Raw genomic sequence first — 20,072 nt, 5'->3', positions numbered from 1 at the left:
GCAGCCTCGAGAAGAATTGCAGTGGTTTCGAATCATGCCTCAGAGCCTTGTCTGCACGGCAAGGTCTTCTGGGGTGCCGGCATTTGCTTGCTATAATGGGAAAGACCCCCTGACGCAGCTCGCTCGAGCCGAGCTCGCATGGTCATAGGTGAGGCTCTAACAATGTCTCGGACGAGTGGATGTTATTGCTCTTTCCGCCACTTCCGTCACAATTCAGATTCCCTCCGGTCCCTAGTGACCGAACCCATTAGGCACACAGGCATCTGGATTCATGAAAGCGGATAATTGATGTAATTAAATAAGTAGGGGTCTTGATTCAGACAGGGACAGAAGGCTGCAGATTGTCAGGCTCCACGGGGCTTCATAATGGGCAGCGGTGTCGTTAAATAGTTGGGTAGTGGCTTTTATTGCGTCCGTGCACACTCCGGGCTGGGCTGCTCTCGGCTTGTCTGAGGTAATTGGTGCTGGCAGGCAGCAGACCATGACCACCTGGGTGTCGTCCATTTTTGACGGGCAGAGAAAAGGGAGAGCACATGTCTGTCTGACACCCGTCAGATATGGTTTGGGTGGATGTGCCCCCCCGCCCCAACACACATACACACACACACACACACAGCAAAGTTGTATTACAGGCTTACGATAGGGAACATGGCAAGTAATTTAACTTAGTTGAATGATGCAAACTCACTGAGAGTGTGTGTGTGTGTGTGTGTGTGCACATGTTTCACAACTTGTGAGTAGATGAAATCTTGTTTCATTCAGATTTGATAATGGTGGTCCCTTTGGGGTTTGAAGTCTTCTTGTATGTTTGTCACACAGTAGCTCCTGATGAGAGAGTCCATCCATAATGCTGAATTAATCAGTGGGGCTATCTCTTTTACTTTGTTCCTGTTTTATGGTGAACATAGAAAACTGTAAAAAGCATATCTAAACTTGAAAACTGAGTAATTTTTTTTGTCTATTCTCTCTCTCTCTCTCTCTCTGTTTCTCTCTCTCTGTCTCTGTCTCTGTCTCTCTCTCTCTCTCTCTGTCTCTCTCTCTCTGTCTCTGTCTCTGTCTCTCTCTCTCTCTCTCTCTGTCTCTCTCGCTCGCTCGCTCTCTCTCTCTCTCTCTCTCTCTCTCTCTCTCTCTCTCTCCCGTGCTCTCTCTCTCTCTCTCTCTCTCTCTGTCTCTCTCGCTCTCTCTCTCTCTCTCTCTCTCTCTCTCCCGCGCTCTCTCTCTCTCTCTCTCTCTCTCTCTCTCTCTCTCTCTCTCTCTTGCTCTCTCTCTCTCTCTCTCTCTCAGCTTTCAGTGGCAGCTCCCGTTGTCTCTGGCAGTGGGAAACTCCACTCACATATCATCTGAGACGATCATCTGGGTCTCTAATAAAACAGGTAAGCCTTAACCTGAGATCCCATCACAGCACAAGTCCACAAGAGAAGAATGAGGAGAATCTGATTTATCACCATCCTGTACTCTGTCAGACACCAAGATAAAGGTCCTGTCAGGACTGGAGATTAGCTGTAGTAAAGGTCTCTATTCTCCTCCCAGAAATATACCCTCAAGAGCCTACTATCTGAGTCTCAGGTGCTAATATGTACTCTAGTTTCCAGGTACTGAGCAGATTCCACTGCTCAGTCTGTTGTTGGGAAAGTCTGTTGTTGAGAACAGTTGGATGGTTAGAGTTCGTGTGATTTCAAACCATTTCAATATTTTGGAAATAATTTTTCTAGGTTTTGAAATTGCTTCCTTTGTTTTTGTTTTGTTTTTTTCCAGCGTGCAAACCAGCCAAGAATATTGACTCGCCATTGTCAAAACACAATGTTAAGAAATTAATTATAATGAAATCCACATATAACTTTTGCAGTAGATATTGCCGGATACTGCACAATTTAAGTCTCAGAACAACGTTTTCAGGCCCTGGAGAAGAGCTTTAGACTATGCTGGTAACAGTGTGATATGAAGCGTGGTGTGTAACATGGAATATATTGCACCAGGTCTGTTGGATGAGTAGATTCAAAGCACCCAAACCCCTATTCCATGCCACATTTTATGCCATAGCCTGTATTCTGAGCCTTGGGGTTTTCCCCTGAAACCTGACAGTGCTGTCCAGGGTCTCAGTAAACATCAGTAGCAATATCTTCCAGAACCTACATGAAAATGGGTCAGAGATTTCGGGTTTTAATTTGAGCCGGTGTTGCATTAAGGCTGCATTTGAGGTCTGACTACAGCAGGCATCCCAAACCTCTCTCTGCTTGGGAGTAGGGGCAACAGTATGTCTTGCTGTCATGCTTATTAATGTCGTTCTATCCTTCTATCGAGAGAGAGAGAGAGAGAGAGAGAGAGAGAGAGAGAGAGAGAGAGAGAGAGAGAGAGAGAGTTTTCCACTAGAACCACATAATTCGAGGCCAGTCACATTCTTAAAGTGCTGAATTCAGTTGAACCATGGCCACGTCCTCAATAAAGCTTGCCACCATTGAAAAGCCGCCAACCCCCCATCACCCCACTCACGTTTAACACACCGTACTGGCCCACGAGTCCCTGAGTCTCTACTGCGATGTGGACTGTTGCCACGCTGCGTCGCACCGCAAAAACACAGCGGGCGATCCAACAGTGACGCCTCATTTACAGCGTCCACTGGCCGGGCTCACCAATCGCTCAACACCGCAGGCTCAACCATGGGTTGGACGCTCGTTGGATCACTGAAGGCGATAAAACACACATTACACCGTGCAGTCCAAAGCACTCCACCGGTGCATTTGACATCCCAAAATAGTTCGCGTCATAGCCTTGATATAATATTTCGGAATATGAACACAACATTCACACGGGATAAACTGACTGAGCTCGAACTGACTGAAATAAATTACCCAGTTCTGAACATGATAAATGTCCAGCCCATTCGCTGTCGTGCATTCACGATACCAGGAGTGCATTTGCGATATCGGTTTAATCAAAGGAAAGCAAAGACGAATGAAATCTATAAACGCGTGACAAATGTGCGGCGCTGTTTTGAGAACTGATAATGAATGCATTTATGAATACCGCTCGCACATAAATATGGCAAATAAATGCAGTGAAGCAGAACTTGAGTGAGTGGGCAGTCTCGTTTGTTTCCGCGGAGGAGTCAATTACGTGATGTGACATTTCGTCTCACGTCCCGGGGTTCACCTCCCAGTAATGGATGAGCAGCAGGGGGCGGATTCATTAGAAATGACTCCAGGCGCCATTTTTGCCATGAAGGGCCTGGATGTCTGTAGACGTTTCCATTAGCTTCATTGGAGTGTCTGTTACTGTGCGTCCCCTCCCATTTATCACTAAACCTTGCCTGAAGAGTGTGTGTGTGTGTGTGTTTGTGGTTGCACGTGCACGTGTGCTTGTGTCTGTTTTCCCGAAGAAATGAAAATGCAGATGTTGTAACGAGCATTCAGGCCCGCCCTCAAACATTCTCCCCTCGCTCCCTCGCTCATTTATTTATAGAGACGCATCGAGTGGGCCGCATAGACGAGGAGATGTGGTTGCTGGGCAACATCAATCAGACAGGCTACTTCAGGGTGAACTATGACCTTCACAACTGGAGGCTCCTCATTCAGCAGCTGATGAATAACCCCATGGTAAGCAACTCTTCATTGGCCACTCATCCCCACTCTGATATCTCTCCCCTTCAGCTCTAAATACAGCTCTTCTCTTTCCAATTCTCATTGCTTATTTTTCAGTCTGGTAAATATTGTGCCACATGATGTTTGTTCGGGGCACTGTTTTCCTTATTTCTTCCCTCCCTTGTTCGCCCCCCCCCACCTCATCATTCCGCCACGCCTTCCTGTCCTGCACCCGGTCCCGCTGCTTCCTGCTATTAAGTAGCGTCTCTTTTTTTCCTCTTCCCCCTTCCCGCAGATGATATCCGTGGGTAACCGGGCTGGTCTGATCGACGACGTCTTCAACCTGGCCAGGTGGGGCTCTGCGGGTACACGCGCTCTCCGCGTCCGGCGCCGGCCGCCCCGGCAAGCCTCGAACACGTTGGAGGCTAACGGACTCCGCTGTTAGTCGGCCTTCTCTACTTCTAGCCCGATGGCGCACCTGTGCAAACGAGGCCCACGGCGAAGCTGCCAGCCCCTCGCTGCGCTAAAAGATAACATGCCCCTTTCACCACTGCCGACTCAGTGCACAGATCCAGCAGAGCTCAGTCATTAGCTCCGGCCTCCTGCAGCTCCCCACCGAACCGCCGTTAAGCAGAGCAGGAAGGTTGGGGGGGGGTTGGGGGCAGTCGAGTGAGTGATGGAAAGCAGAGGATATTTCCTCCAGCGATACTGTGCGGTTATGCTCTTAGCCTCTGAAGCTCTTTTTGTTCAAAATATCACATCGTTTCGTTATAGAATCAGTGATCATTCTGAAAGCACGGGACGCCGCAAACGCCACTTTCTCAGGCTATTGACTCCATGGACTAATTAATTCCCTCAGGAGAAGCAAGCCTCCTGCTGAACACATTCTTCATAGTGTAGCTCTCTCCCATGGCACCTAATGAGTCCAGGCCAGTGGGATCAGACTCGAACCATGGGCCAAGTTAAAACAATTTAATTGGGCGAATTTAACCAAAGGCTAACAGTGGGTTGTCTTTATATATTTCTTCACCTCAAGCATTAATGGGGTAAAGAGATTCGTTTCAGAGGTCCCAGTAAGTGCAGTGTTGATTCCCCACCCCAGGTGTGGGTTTAAACTCTTCTGCTCTCTGACCCCACCTACAGCTTTGCCGTTTATCATTTGGAAACAGACAGACTTGTGCAGCTCTGCTTGATGTGCAAGCCCACCCAGGGGTTTAATATGTACACAGAGAATTGTGCTGTTATGTAAAGCCCCACTGACTTGACCAGAGCTGGACCTTAAGTTTAATGATCCAGGCGTAACATAAACCATCAGGAAAACCCAGGTAGGTTACAACTTCACAGAGCCGAGTGTTAAACTCTGAGGGACACTTTTCTGGGCTCAGGTAGCAGACGAGAAACCCCCAGCGCTAAATTATCATCAGCAGTGCTGTCCAAATGGACAAACAAACCCAGTCAAAGTCAAATTAATATTAATTTCATTTTCTGGATGATTTTGTAATTATTTTATTCCAGTTAATCTACTACTTCATCTATTACTTAATTGCCTATTTCATGGCAAAGTTAATCTTCTCTTCTAAAAACAGGAAAGCCATTTTTTTAAATCCTTAACTATAAACAGTGAAAATATACCCGTAATGTTATGGGTGTAGGAGCGACGGCAGCTCTTGCTATTCTGCGCCCTTGGGTTGTTTTCCTGTTAACCTCTGTATCAGCAGATAATAGAAACCTTCCATTCTCTATTGCTTAGAGGCAATATTACCACTTTGTCTGATTCCATCTCAGGGCCTGCACCTGTCGAAGTGTTTATTGCCCCTTTTATGTACTGGGGAGCCAGGGATGCCAGCCTGCATATTAAGGGAAGCCTTGTTGTTAATCACACTGGCTCACACACTTGTGTACTTTTGTCCAAATTAAAGAGGATGAAAAGTATGTGCATGACTACGGAAGCACAATGGACATCGTTGCATTTACACTGTGCCCTGAGCGGTAGCAGCTAATTAAATGCTCCTGTGGCTCCTGGGGTATATTCACACAGTTTAATAATGCTGTTGCATATTGTCCGGCTAGCTTTCATGTTATTAATTTTTGAGTTCAAAGAGGGGAAAATGGGGGAAAAAAAAACAAAACACACACGACTTTTTTTATATAACCAGGTCAATGTGTTGTTTATCATATATCAACATTTACATTATGAGTTTACCTCCACTGCTGGGTGTGTTTTAACAGACATGGCTTTGTAAATAACCGAGGGTGAAATTCTGAAGAGTGCTTATTTGATTCACTTAAGCACACAATGAGGCTTTTCTTCTGTCATTTACCCTCAAACTGATGAAGCTACTTAATGGACCTCCTACCAAACTCTGCAAATCTTTCTTAAATGAGCAAACAATTACCAGGCAATTTAGAAGGTAATGGCTTTTATTTAGGCAATCGGAAGCTGTTTCACTGAGATGCTTTTAGGTTGTGAAATCTATTTCACTCTGAAAGATCCTAAAGCCGTTAGTTGTGAAGTCGAACGCACGGTAGCCGCAACTGTCCTGCGTGCCGTGCCGTGCCGTGATTAAACCTTCAGGGAGTGTGAACTGTGTTGTGGCGTCACACGGGCACTTTCTCATTTTTACTCTTGCCGGGTACCAGAGTGTGTGTGTGTTTGTGTGTGTGTGAATGATGGATCACTTTGATCACGAGCTCGTGCATGCATGAGTGAGTGTGCATGCGTATACATTTGCACTTGTGTGTGCATGTGCTCACACATGTTTCTGTGGCAGAAATATTGAACTCATTTGGTGCTCTGTGTGATGTGAGCAGGGAAAAACCATCCCCACTCTTCAGGGTGTTATGGTAATGTTGTATTCTTTTATTTTTAATGAAGCTGAATAATTCAAAAATGATGACAAACAGCGCCAGCCGAGAATATTGCCGGATATGTTCCTACCGTGATGTGTTCACACAACTAGTGGCTCTTTGTATGCAAAAGACACTCACTGTTTGCCGATCTTCATCTTCTGCTCTTCATTAATTGTCAGTTCTGTTCTTTGGGTTTTTCCGCGCCGGAACACCTGATCCGGCTCACGGAGACCTTTAAATTAGCTGACCAAGCCGAAGCGAATCCTTATTAATTAGCTGATGAGTAGAGGCAGGTGTGTCAGAGCAGGGAAAATGCCACGATGTGCATGAGATCCCCAACACTTGGACCGGGGCCCTGTTTACACCTGCTGCTGATATGCATCTCAGGTAAACGGATAAAATGTGGCCAGGACTAGGTACAAGTGCCAAAGTCAAGTTGATTTATATAGCGCTTTTTACAAAAGCCTTTATCACAAACCAGATTTACAGATGTTTGCATCCCAAATGCGACAGTGAAAAGGAAAAACTCCCTAAGAGCACAAGGGTAACACGACTCACAGGGGGCGCCCATTCTCCTCTGGTTAACAGTGGATAAAACAGGAACAAAATAAGCAATAAAAACTAATTAAGTAATAAGAGCAAGTGAGCAGTAAAAGTACATTCTGGGGGTCTAGACGTCCTAGTCTGAGATTGATGAGTGCAAGTGTGTCCGAAAGCCGTCTGGCATGTGGAACGACCCAGAAACAGCCAGTCAGCCTAGAGCCTTCTCGTTGTTCTTGAAGCGGGAGAAACCAGGGCGGTGGAGAAGTGGGTGGATGGGGGTGGCGGTGGAAGGAGCCACATCAAAGGAAGGGGTCGGGGTGGGAGGAGGCACAACAGCTGAAATGGGTTGATGCTCAGCAACAACATGACACCAGGAGTAGACGTACCTCGGCTTAAAGAGACAACACATGATTATTGGAGACCTTGGAAATTCATGGCAAAATTGCTTCATTTCACGGACCTAGTTTCTCAGAATTGATGGATTTCACAGATTTTAGAACACAAATGCTACATTTCACAGCATTTATTAAATAACACTTAACTACATAGCCAACTAGGGGCTGTAAGTTAGCCTCGCAAGGCTAGAATGTCATACTAAGCTTAATGGTATACCTTAATGGCTGAGTGGTAAGCACAAAACATCAAGAGTTTTCATCTTCGTTCCCTTTCACTGAAATGAAAATGCTTGTCTGTGTTTTAACGCAGCTCTCTAGACAGCGCCGAGCTAACTCCATGTTAACAAGATTCTGGAGCCTCAAACAACTTCCAAAACATAACAGCAATGTTTGCAATTCCCACAAAAGGTTTTTGTCAAAACCAGGAATGTCAGTGTTTTTTCAATTAAAAATCACTTTAAAAATCAAACAGAACTCGTGCAGGTCAAAAATGCGTAACATTACATTACTACTTTTTAGGAAACTCCATGTGACGTTTGATTCGTCTCCATAGTGGGAAACAGAAAAAAACAGAATAAAGTGATAAGCTCTGGCATTTAACTCTGCACTCCACATTTAACATGTCCGCCATAAAAAATTCCAATTTTCTTCCATTTCGCGGAAAAAGGCTGAATTTGGTGGGACTTTGGTGGGGCCCTAATTATTAGTCATGGTCAAATACGACGTATATAAAATAAGGGTATCTAGTGTCAGGGCATGTAAGTATGGATTCCGGCAGATCTAGCTATGGCAGCACAATTCAAAGGATAGATCCGGATAGTAAGTCACTGACCTGAGGGGTCTTTGGAACATCAGCACTCTGCTGCTCCCAGCCAACAAACTTAAATGACAAAAAAGCGCAAGTGACAGCATCACAGCTATAACGCTGAGCAGAAGGCAGATGTAAACACTGAGAGGGGCAATTGTTTCTTTATGGCAAATCCATAACAACGGTTGTTAGAATGGTCCACGGTTAAATACCTATGGCAGTCAGAGTAGCGTAACCATGGTACATGACAACATAGGAGCACAAGGAACAAACACAGAAGGAAAAGAGCAGGACCAGAACAGGTTAAATAAGGAACCCAGAGCTAGAGCAGAAAACCAAACAAGGTACGCAGAACAGAATAGGACAAAGTAATGAAACATTTAAACAGGCAAACATCACAAGCTTCACATTAGAAAACGACCAGTTGGTCCCGAGGCATGTACACAGGCTAACAAGAGGTAAACAAGGAACAAGTGACACTAAGAAGGGACGGAGACTAGAAACGAGGGAAGGCTAAACAGGAAACGGAGGAAAACACACGACAGGTTACCAAGGGAACTGCGATGCTAGCGGAGGGTAAGCATGGCAACAACATCCCAGATTATCAACTCTCAGTACCCTTGGATCTCAGACCTACACCTATACATAGGATGAGACGTATTTAAATAAAATGCCTGACTAAATAAATAGGTTTTAAGCCTAGCCTTAAATATTGAGTGTGTATCTGAGTCCCAAACATTGACAGGTTATTCCACAGTGTGGGAGCTTTATAGGGATTTAGAGTTCCTTAAAGTATCTGCACCTTTTTAGTCTAATCAGACAAGGCAGATCATAATAGACTGAGAGTTCACTTAGATACTGTGGGGCGAGACCATTCAGTGCTTTAAAAGTCAATAGAAGTATTTTATAATCACCACGAAATTGTGCAGTGTAGCTAAGATAGGAGTCTTATGATCAAAGTTTCTAGTTCTAGTAAGAACCTTGGCTGCTACATTTTGAACTAACTGGATCTTGTTTATGCACTTAGTGTTACAATCACATAGTAAGACATTACAGGAGTCTAATCTGGAAGTGATAAATACATGGACTAGCTTTACTGCATCATGACATGATGTTTCTAATCTTTGCAATGTTCCCGAGATGGAAGAAAATATGCCCTAGAAATATTATTTGCATGATCTTCAAATGAGACTGGGACCCATGATTACCAGGATCTTTAACCATTAAACACGGTACAATTAGGAGATCATCGATGTTTATTACACAATCACAGAGTTTAGCCCGGAGGCCTAATAAGTCCACTTCTGTGAGAGAAAGATTCTCAGCATCCAGTATCTCCTTCCATTTATATATTCCTCAGTAATATTGAGATGACATTTGTCCTCTGTTTTGGCTGAGTGTTATCAGCACAGAAGTGGACATTTGTACAGTGTTATGTAAAATAATTTTACATATTTACATACATATATAAAGAAAATAAAGAAAGGTCCTAGGACAGACCCTTTTGGAACACCAAAACTAACCTTAGCACGTGCTGAAAAGTCAGCCTTTATGGTCACTAATGGATAAAGATGAGTTAAGTAAGGTCAAAAACCAGGAAAGGACTAATACCTTAATCCCAACAATATTTTTGAACCTATCTAGTAAAAGGTTGTGATATATAGTTTCAAATGCTGCACTGAGTAGTATTGTCAAGATAAATAGACCAATGACCAAGACCAGGACACGTTGAGTCAAGGCCATGATAAGAGTCTGACACTGTGACAATATTAAGATTTTTTTCAAAATATAAAATAAAAAGAAGAAAATTAAATAAAGATAATTCAATTGTACTTCACTGCGCATTGATTATACATGACATATATGAATAAATGATGTTACATTTCATCATATTATATAACATAAAATTATCCAGTATATAGCCAATAATAACAACAATAATAATAACAATAAGAACAACAATAACAATAGTTGTTGTTGTTGTTGTTATTGTTGTTGTTGAGTCTTAGTATAACTTGGAACTTTTTAGAGGCAAATGATGGTGAGGTTATTCTGTGTCACCACAAGTGAACAGTATATAAACCAGCAACATGGTAATAACATTTCAGTCTGTCCTCAGACAAAAACTATCCAGTTAAGTCATCATGGAAATGAACAATTAGACCCTCAGCCACCTGCGAACAATCCTCTGAGCCCCAGGTCAGTTTCTCTCTCAGTCATAGTCAAACTCTCCAGCCTGCAAATGCCACACAATAATATTTAAAAAATACACAATAACACAACAAAATACACAATAACATTAAAAAAAAAACACAACAAACCACCGGCAGGAGGTGATGGCCATCTATCACCAGAATACTCTCACTGGAAGACACACATTGCTTTACACAGCTTGAGCTAGATCATAAAAGATATATATAATATATAATAATGGTAGATAAAGCTGATAAATATCCCAAACTCGATCACAGAAATATGCAACAACAACAGCAATAAAGTGCACTGCCTCATTTGGTTATAAAAGTGCGCTGATAAATATTAGAGACAGACAAGTTTGGAGGTTTTTTTCTCCTGGACGGTGAGGTCAGGTGCAATTGTAAGCTCACCCATACTAGACACTCTTTCAGCTGGAGCAGAGTGAGCAGGTACAGGTGACTTTGTTGAGGACATGCACACAATCACATGCACCCGCAAGCTAATAAGAATACTAGCGCCTAACTGTGGTTAAAAGAAAGATACCACTTAAAAAAAAACAACACATTGGCTAAAATAATTAATATGGCAGCAAATGTTCACTGAAGGGGAGCACATCTATGTTCCTGAAATGAGTTTCCATTCGTCAGATTAAGCAGATACAAACTTCTTTGTCAGGTACCCATTATGTGCTATATAGAGATGGGGAACACAGGACCCTGAAACATAGGAAGAGACTGTGCTGAAGTGCTATGGCTTTCAAAACATCATGCCACCACAGCAGGTTCCCATAATAATCATCATCACAATTATTATTATTATTATTACTACAATATACATAGTTGAGGGAAATTTTGGAGCTTCCAGATTCTGCATGCACATTTTGATTCAGTTCAATTTATTACAACATTGTAATGAACACGAAGATGTTACCTAAAGGCTGCCACACAGTTAATATGGTGCATGAGTCCCTGCAGTGTTCCAAAATTCAAAACCATTGAATTGATTTAAGTTGTACACACCGTCGATGACACGTGCCAACTCGTCATGTAACTGGTTCTGATGCAAATATGAGCTTAGCTGCTGAGCTACAACTTTTTCTAGAAAATCTTCAAAACAAAAGGAAAGTTTGAACTTGGCCTGTAGTCTGACAGATGTCTCTTCTGACTTGGTTTTTTTGGTCCCGTTTAATTGCCTGATGGCACATTACTGCTCTGAATATTATACCTAATGTGTAAACAGCGTAATCTGCTTCTAAGTGATGCCTTATGTTCTGATCACACAAACATTTGAAGATAGTCAGGGACACAAATTGAACACTAATGATGGACACGTGTTCTGGGACATGAGCATGGACCGTGCTGACTCGAAGATTTAAACCGGCCAACCAAGGGCATCGTATACGAGACGTATGTAAACGTGTAAAAGGAGAAACGTTGCCTAAAAGCTTTGTGAAGGAGGGCCATCACACTCATTTTGGGTGTAATGAGGATGTAAGCATCCTCACAGCACGCACTTCCTCTGTCCCTTATGCGCCACCTTAAAGGCAAGAAGACTAAGAGTGGTACACATTTTATAAAGAAAAACGTTTACGTTTAAGGCTATGTCCTAATGATGAAGCCATCATAATGGATGCACTGGAATGGAATGGTTTGTTTGAGGGACTGGGAGGCTCATTATCGCTTCCCAAGGTAGAAACAGCACAAAACTGTCATGTATTATTGACCTAACAACACCCAAATACACCTAAATGTTTGCATTGTCCGTTTAGAGACTAAATGTACCAGGAAATTATTCTTGGTGAGTGATTCATCCAGTTAATTGTTATTGAGTACTTCATTTTGTAATCTGTGCAGATGTTCCACAGATAATTGAGGTTGTGACTTTCTTTATGTATGTAGGCCATTTTTATTTCACTTGCTAAAGATCAATGTGCTAAATCACTGAAAACATGATCAGCTAATTGCAACAAAATGTTTCCCATTATAAAGCTTGACTAACACTGACATATATTTACAACTATGAAGCAGAGTTTTCATTAAAAGCTCCACATGACATGAGTGTGGCTAGTTTGCTCATACAATGAGCAATAAAAAGAGAAATTGATATCTATGAGAGAGAGAGAGAGAGAGAGAAAGAGAGAGATGATGAATTGTCCTGGTATGTTTACTTTCAGTGCTTGTAAACATCTGCAGTTACTGAAACAGTGCAGGTCAAGGTGAGGACGGTGGTCCCTTGTGGCCAAATGACCAAACAAAGCTAGAACCAATGAGAACGGCTGAAAGCTCAACCTCCCAGTGAATTGTGGGTGCCTCTCCTCTGTGTCTCCTTACCCAGTTGGTGTTGGAAGTATCTGAAGGAATAGATGGCAAGTGAGAGACCAATTTTAGCACCCCAAAAGCTCTGTCTCATTTGAGCGGACCTATCAAAAGAGCCACTGAAGTATTACCTCGTTTCTGATGTGCTGCTCTCGATGACAGTAGATGGGGTTTGATCTTTGCTTTTAGTGCCAGCATGTTTATTTCAAAAGCCTCTGATGTTTTATGGATTTATGCAAAGTGAACAGGACTGCAGTCTTTACAAAGGAAGGGTTCTTTTTTTTAATAAAAAACAGGACTGTTCCTACAAAGCCATATACAAGGCTATAAGCCATCTTAAATATTGTTAGGATTTAAAGAAGCATTTCGGTCAGAAGTGCTCATATTGCTAGGAATAAATGGAAAGTGCTAGCCATAAATTAGCATAATGTCATTTGCATAATGATTTACATAATGCTAATTAGCAACTTTTTGCTTACAATCGTGGGTAGCAGCATTAGCATTTTTGACTGAGCCAGTCCTTTAAATAGCAACAGAGATCAAGATCTTTTAAAAATTGTCAAGCAGTTGTCATGTGTCTACCAGTGGTCGACCGATGGCATGAAGTTAACCTGAAACCTTCCTTTTTGTTCCTTTAAGTTTAAACATACCATGCAGTTCATGTGCTTAAGAGGAGTGCAGTGTACTTACACAGAAGCTGAGCTGTTCCGTTTCTTTCTGTCACTTTGCCACTTCTGCCTGACTTTTCTTTGTCCTGTCTGTCTATGTCTCTTTCTTGATGTACGTACACGCATTTCTGTAAAATAAACGTGTATGAGTCATATGCCATATATGATGTGGGAGGAGAAAAAAGTTATAAACTCTCCCCTTTGTTGGAGCAGCCATGTATATGAAAAAAACATCAATTTGCATAGGAAAGGTGACAATTATGTAAAAAGAATGTTTTTTAATATCCAGTATAGGTAAACTCATGACTGATATAATTGTTCCAGACAGTTCAGCTGAGTGAATCTCACTGATTCTCCCTCTGTGTGCATCTCTCTCCAGGGCTGGCTACCTTCCTCAGAATGTGCCTCTGCAGATTATCTGTTACCTGTCCGAGGAGAGCGAGTTTCTGCCGTGGCATGCCGCCAGCCGAGCCCTGTACCAGCTGGATAAGCTTCTGGATCGCACCGAGGACTACAGCCTCTTTAGTGTAGGCGAAGCTTCATCAGACCTCCTGACCCTTTCGCCCTGGTCTGGGAACAGGCTTAATGCCTCTAATACACTAACGGGAACTCTTGTTAAGAGCAAACATAGAACTGGTCTCAGATCAGCAGATAAGAGATACATCTAGGTGCTCCAAGTAGTTGCCTTATTGGATAATTAAGGATTGTGTGATTCTTTGTGATTCTTGTGGCACTCCAGGCCAGTGTGTACAGCCATAATGTTTGTGTGCCTATTTAGCATATCGCTGGGGGCTTGCTGTCTCTGTGTGTGTGTGTGTGTGTGTGTGTGGGTACGAGTGCATTTGTGTGTGTGCACACATATGTGCATACGAATTAGTTCCAGTACTTGCAGTCAGATGTATTTTAATGTTGACAGCAGTGTTGAACATTATAACATTTAGAGTAGCATTTAGTGCATTATTCATGTGTGCTTGTTTGCACAAATGACATTTATTACATGCTCTACTCTACTGCAAAAATCAATGATTGAATGGCTAATGATTTTAATAGCCCATCAACCCTTTTCTTACTTTTTTCTTCATTGTTCCTCTATCTCGCTCTCCTTCCAAGCCTGTCATCTCTCCCTTTCCTTCCTACCTTCTCCTCCTCTCGGCCACCCCCTCTCCCCTCTTGTAACATCTCTTGTAAGATATTTAGAGTGCCTCCTCCAAAGATGTTTAGAGAGCTGTACAGAACTGCAAACAGCTGGGCAGATTAGTTAAAGCCAGGAGCATGTGCGTCCGCTGTCAGTCTGGAGGCTGTGTGTGTGTGTGTGTGTGTGTGTGTGTGTGTGTGTGTGTGTGTGTGTGTGTGTGAGAAGCTAGGATTCCTTCTACATGCACAGTCTTTGTGTTTTCACTGTTACATCTCAGGGATTTGACTGGATAATTATCCAGTCCTTAATGAGTCGTCACTGATAACCATATGTGAATCTCAAACTCTTCATCTTACAATACAATTGTGTACACACACACACACACACACACACACACACACACACACACACACACACACACACACACACACACACACACATACATACACATTCACATTTACATTTAAGGCATTTGGCAGATGCTCTTATCCAGAGCGACTTACAAAAGTGCTTTGTCATTTACTCATAGCATGTATCCTAGCCAGTACAGTACGTTAGAGTTAAAGATACCATTGAACTAGTATACGGTTGAAATACAGGGATCAGTGCTGATACCTAGAAGTGCAAAATACATAAGCTCTATCTCAGCCAATGATAAGTGCAATAACAAACAATATCCTACAATAAGTACTAGTGTTTCAGTTACTCAATGTAGGTGTAGGATCAATGGTCATTTAAATATTCCACAAATAGATGGGTCTTCAGTCTGCATTTGAAGACTGCAAGGGACTCTGCTGTCCAGACAGCCAGAGGTAGTTTATTCCACAATCTGGGAGCCAGGACAGAGAATAGTCTCGATGCTTGTCTACCATGAGACTTGAAGTATGGTGATTCAAGCCAAGCTGTACTTGAGGTTCAAAATACTCAAGGTATGGTTCAGGCTTTGACCATTGATATTAGGTATGGAGGGCTTTGTAGGCGAGCATGAAGATTTTAAATCTGTCGCAGGCAGCTACAAGGAGCCAGTGAAAGGAAAATAGCAGTAGAGTGACGTATGAACTTCAGAAGATTGAATACCAGTTGTCCTGCTGCATTCTGGAGCTGTAGTAGTTGTAGAGATCTGATGGCTCTTACAGGAAGACCAGCAAGTAGCGAATTGCAGTAGTGGAGCTTTGAGATTACAAGAGACTGCACAAGTACCTGGACAGCTTCCTGAGAGATAAAGGGCTGAATCCTTCATATGTTACAAAGGAGAAATCTGCAGGACCGGGTCAGACTTGAAACATGAGTTGAGAATGACAACTGGTTGTCTAAAGTTATGTGCAGGCTATGAGCTGCTTCAGATGGTAATACCAGGGAGTTCTCGAAGGAAACTGTGAGATCATGGTAAAGGGCTGGGTGTTCCTGGGATATACAGAGGCTCAATTTTACTGGGGTTGAACTTCAAGTAGTGGGCTGTCATTCATGATGCTATGTCAGTCAAGCATGCTGATATAAATCTGGAAATCTATGTGTCAGAGGGTAGGAAAGAAAGAATGAATTGGATGTCATCAGCATAACATTGGTAATAGAAGCCATGAAAAGATGTTATATCCCCAAGAGGCCTAATACTGAGCCTTGGGGGACACCAGTGGAGAGTTTACATGGATTGGATCCGGATCCTCTCTATGTTACCTGATTGGACCATCCCTCCAGATAGGTCTGAAAGCATTTCTGTTCAGAGCCAGTCTCACCAAGGCTCGAGAGAGCAGGGAGGAGAATGTTGTGGTTTACTGTGTCAAAGGCTGCCAAAAGGTCCAGAAGAATCAAGATGGATGAAAGTTTGGCAGCTTTGGCAGCATGAAGTTTCTTTGTCACTGCTATGAGGGCTGTTTCTGTTCAATGTGCCAGTTTGTAACCAGATCGATTGGGATCGTGGAGCTGGATCTGTAAACTGCTCGTTCAAGAACTTTTGAGAGGAAAAAAAGTTCTTCCTTATGTTGGAGTTGTCAAGTGTGGCTTCCTTTAAGATTGGTGCGATCCTGACGGTTTTGAATGTAGTTGGTACATGTCCAGAGGATAAGGAGTTGTTGATGATGACAGAGATAAAAGGAAGCAGATCTCCCGAGATCTCTCTCACACACACACACACACACACACACAGAGAGAGAGAGAGAGAGAGAGAGCTAAGGATCTAGCTGAAATTAATCTTTGGCTAAGTGGTAAACTATCATTCCTTGTAACATTACTGTGAACAACCACTGAGCTCCAGCTAGGATGAGGAACCTCCGTATGTGTGCAGGCCCACGCGTGTCTGCGGTGCGTCTGTGTGCTCATCCAAATTCAATTGTTGCATAGCGGGATCTAATTTTCATCATTCCCTCGTCTCAGTAAGGGAGCATGAAGGAGAGACGCCACGCTAAATTAGCCGTAACATTACCTGCTGTGGCGTTTCCCTGGACCGGATGGAGGGAAGGCATGCATGCCTACACCAACCCCCCACCCCCACCCCGCCACACACACCTGTTAGCTCGTGCTCATTTGGCAGTCATGGCAACCCCCCGCCCCACTGTTCTCGAATGCGCTGACTCATCAGCTCTCATTAAGATAACCTTAGCTAATCTCATGGCCAAACGTGTATGTGTCTTTAGCAGTCCTCTAATCCTGTTTTAAACTCGGAGCTAATCCGGCAGCATAATTGAAGGATTCACGCCTGTTAAATTGTTTTCTGTCCCAGTGTTTTTGGTCTATGCTAATTTCCACCCCCCACCCCCCTTCCATGAATAGGACTATGTGCTGAAACAAGTGTCACCCAAGTACCACAGGCTGGGCTGGCCAAGCATGAATCCAGACAATTCCTTCCTGCAGGCTGCCTACCAGACAGAGTGAGTCCAGACCACATCACCGCGACTCTAGACGTTCAATCCTCACCATTCTCTCTGGCCCTTGCTCCCTCCTTCCCTTAATCTCTCTCCTCTTCTCCTCCCCTTTCTCCCCCACCCCAGGGAGCTGCAGAGGGAGGTGATCATGCTGGCCTGCAGCTTTGGGAATAAACACTGCCATCAGCAGGCTGTGTACCTCATCTCCGAGTGGATCTCCAGCAACAAGAACAGGTGCATTCACCCGTCCGCCCCACCACCTAAAAAATACCTCACATCTGCTGGTATGTCATATACCTACAACTTGATATATATGCTGTAGGGATGATATTGTTAGTTTATATTCACCCACTGACATGTAAGATGTTGCCAGTAACATCTAAAAATATATATATATATATATATATATATAAATTTTTTTATTACAACAACAAGGGTTAAATACCATATTAAATAATGCTCATCGATGAAATCTTATTGGTTTCCAGAAGTGCTTTCATTGATAACTTATATTAACTACCATAATAATTATTGCCAATAGGGTCATGCCCTCATTGGGAGCCCGGAAGCTTTCTCGGGACTCGATACTCCCAATACTCTTACCCAATCACGACCAAGAATGCTGCATCTGTGATCACTTGCAAACAGTGCTGGCAACAAACGTGCTATGAGACGTGTCGCTATGAGAGCAGGCATGGGGTGGGAAGGGGGACTAACAGGAGTGAGTGAACGTGTGGGATGTGGGGTACGTGGCTCAGCGCGGAGGTTGGGTACGCCACATTGCCATCGTCTGCTGACAGGTAGCGATGCGATCAATAAGGCTCGCTGGGGAAACACGGCAGCCGCGGGTTCCGAGCGCACCGCGTGCCGAGTGTCCATGGCAACGCCTATTTGCTCTCCGATTCCTTCTCCTGGGACAGCCTCGGTGATGCGGATACGGTGGTAATTTGCAGGCAAACACAAGACGCCATCAGCACAGTGTAATGGCTGAAAGGGAGTTTAAGGTGGAAGAGCAGATCTAGAAATTAGTGTGTGCACGCACATGTACGTGTGTGTGTGTGTTTGTGTGTTCTACCTCATGTTCTACGTGTTTGTTCTACCTCATAGTAAGAAATTCTGTTTCACCTCCCAGTAGCAAGCATTTTCCCTGTGGAGTTAGATATAGGCCTAAAATGACACACACACACACACACACACACACACACACACACACGCACACACACACGCACACGCACACGCACACGCACACGCACACGCACACGCACACACACACACAGATGTGTACTGTGCATTCATGCCTCACAAATAAAACGGCCTTCACAGTCACGTCCATACATTTCACAACCACCTGCAGAGACTTGACGTCCTGCAACACACTCATGCACGTTTGCGTGTGTGCATTGCAGAGCTCATATCTCTCTTTATTATTGATCACGACGACATATAAAAAAGCACAAGAGAACATATAGATTACAGAGAAGCTGTGATGATTTGATGGGAAAAAAAAAAGGGCCCTATTGATTAGTCAATAAAAAACCTGGCCTTCACGATTTGTGGACTTACCAGCAGTGTCTTATACGCGTCCTTGTGTTACGATGTGACCCGGCTCGCTCCCCTGCCACAGCTGGTCCAAGCTCCTCACGCCAGCTCAGCAGCCACCTTCTGGAGCAGCAAATAAAACCTCTGATTCAATATTCCGAGGATGAGCGCCCACTGCAATAAAAGAGCACCGGGTGTGTCCTTTGACTTTATAGGGAAGGTGATGATGTAAGCGAGACCACATGATCACAGACCTTCATACTCCCCAAGAATGAGAATTAGAGGGGCAGCATACCTTGCAACACTCAAATGCAGACATCAGCCATGACTGATTTGGGCTCAGGATCGGTAGCAGCAGTTAGAACCTTGCCCTTTTTGTTCGAAGCCTGAAAAAACGCTGCAATGGTTCTCTTTACCAAAAGAAAAAGTTTTAGAGGACTAGGGTGGAGGGGTTTTCTAAGTACTGCCAAACTTTGTGATAAATTAGATCATAAGGAGTGTGCGTGAGCGCAGAATGTTCACCATTGGCTGATGCAATAAAACAAATCTTTATTTTCATTGGGAAGGCAGGAAAACGGACGTTTCTCGTAATTCTCAGAGACCATACATGTGAATAATCCATGAAATCTATTAAGACACAAAAAAATAAATATGTTGCCTCCGCGTTGTCACATCTGTTTGGATTGTGTCGTGAGCCACAGGAAAGTCGTCTGAGCTTTCATGTCAGGCCATTTGCAAGCAAGAAATAATCCAGAGGGGGTAAAAAATAAAATTTAAAAAAAAACCCGGCTTGAAGTTATATGCAGTTTCTTTTCTTTAGTTCGATTTTCACATGACCTCCTGCTGTAGCAGGTTTCTGTACTGCTGTGACCAAAACTCCCCAAGGCCCTTCTAGAATAATCTTTAAAAAACAGCAGAGCTTTATTGCCTGATGTAGAAGCACAAACAAAAGTTCACTCACTTTGATACCTTGAGGCCTCCAGAGACTTCAGTATCTTTTCTCTACTTTTCTTTATACAAGCATTGTATGCAGAGCCCCCTAGTTTCTCGTGGGAGTCTGCTTCTAATGCAGACTTCACAAATGAGCTGTCCTGGTCTCCGCCACGCTCCCCGCAACATTAAAACCACAGCTGACTGCTCGGTATCTGAATTTCAATGTCAGCATGACAGACCTGAAACACTGACAG

At 43.5% G+C, this 20,072-nt stretch overlaps 1 protein-coding gene across 1 annotated transcript in view; it reads left to right on the top strand.

The window, feature by feature from the left end:
* The window catches only part of trhde.2 (thyrotropin releasing hormone degrading enzyme, tandem duplicate 2), a 142,846-nt gene that overhangs the window by 109,700 nt on the left and 13,074 nt on the right, over positions 1 to 20,072 (top strand). Inside the window, exons 11-16 of the mRNA XM_026997268.2 lie at positions 1,285 to 1,373; positions 3,460 to 3,593; positions 3,874 to 3,929; positions 13,733 to 13,880; positions 17,255 to 17,352; positions 17,473 to 17,580. Of these exons, the coding sequence (XP_026853069.2) occupies positions 1,285 to 1,373; positions 3,460 to 3,593; positions 3,874 to 3,929; positions 13,733 to 13,880; positions 17,255 to 17,352; positions 17,473 to 17,580 (633 nt within the window). The remainder of the gene's footprint in view (positions 1 to 1,284; positions 1,374 to 3,459; positions 3,594 to 3,873; positions 3,930 to 13,732; positions 13,881 to 17,254; positions 17,353 to 17,472; positions 17,581 to 20,072) is intronic.

Source organism: Electrophorus electricus, chromosome 7, assembly GCF_013358815.1.
Source record: "Electrophorus electricus isolate fEleEle1 chromosome 7, fEleEle1.pri, whole genome shotgun sequence".
Lineage (NCBI taxonomy): Eukaryota > Metazoa > Chordata > Actinopteri > Gymnotiformes > Gymnotidae > Electrophorus > Electrophorus electricus.
The sequence above is the reverse complement of the archived record's forward strand: the minus strand, read 5'-3'. Positions and strand labels throughout refer to the sequence as shown.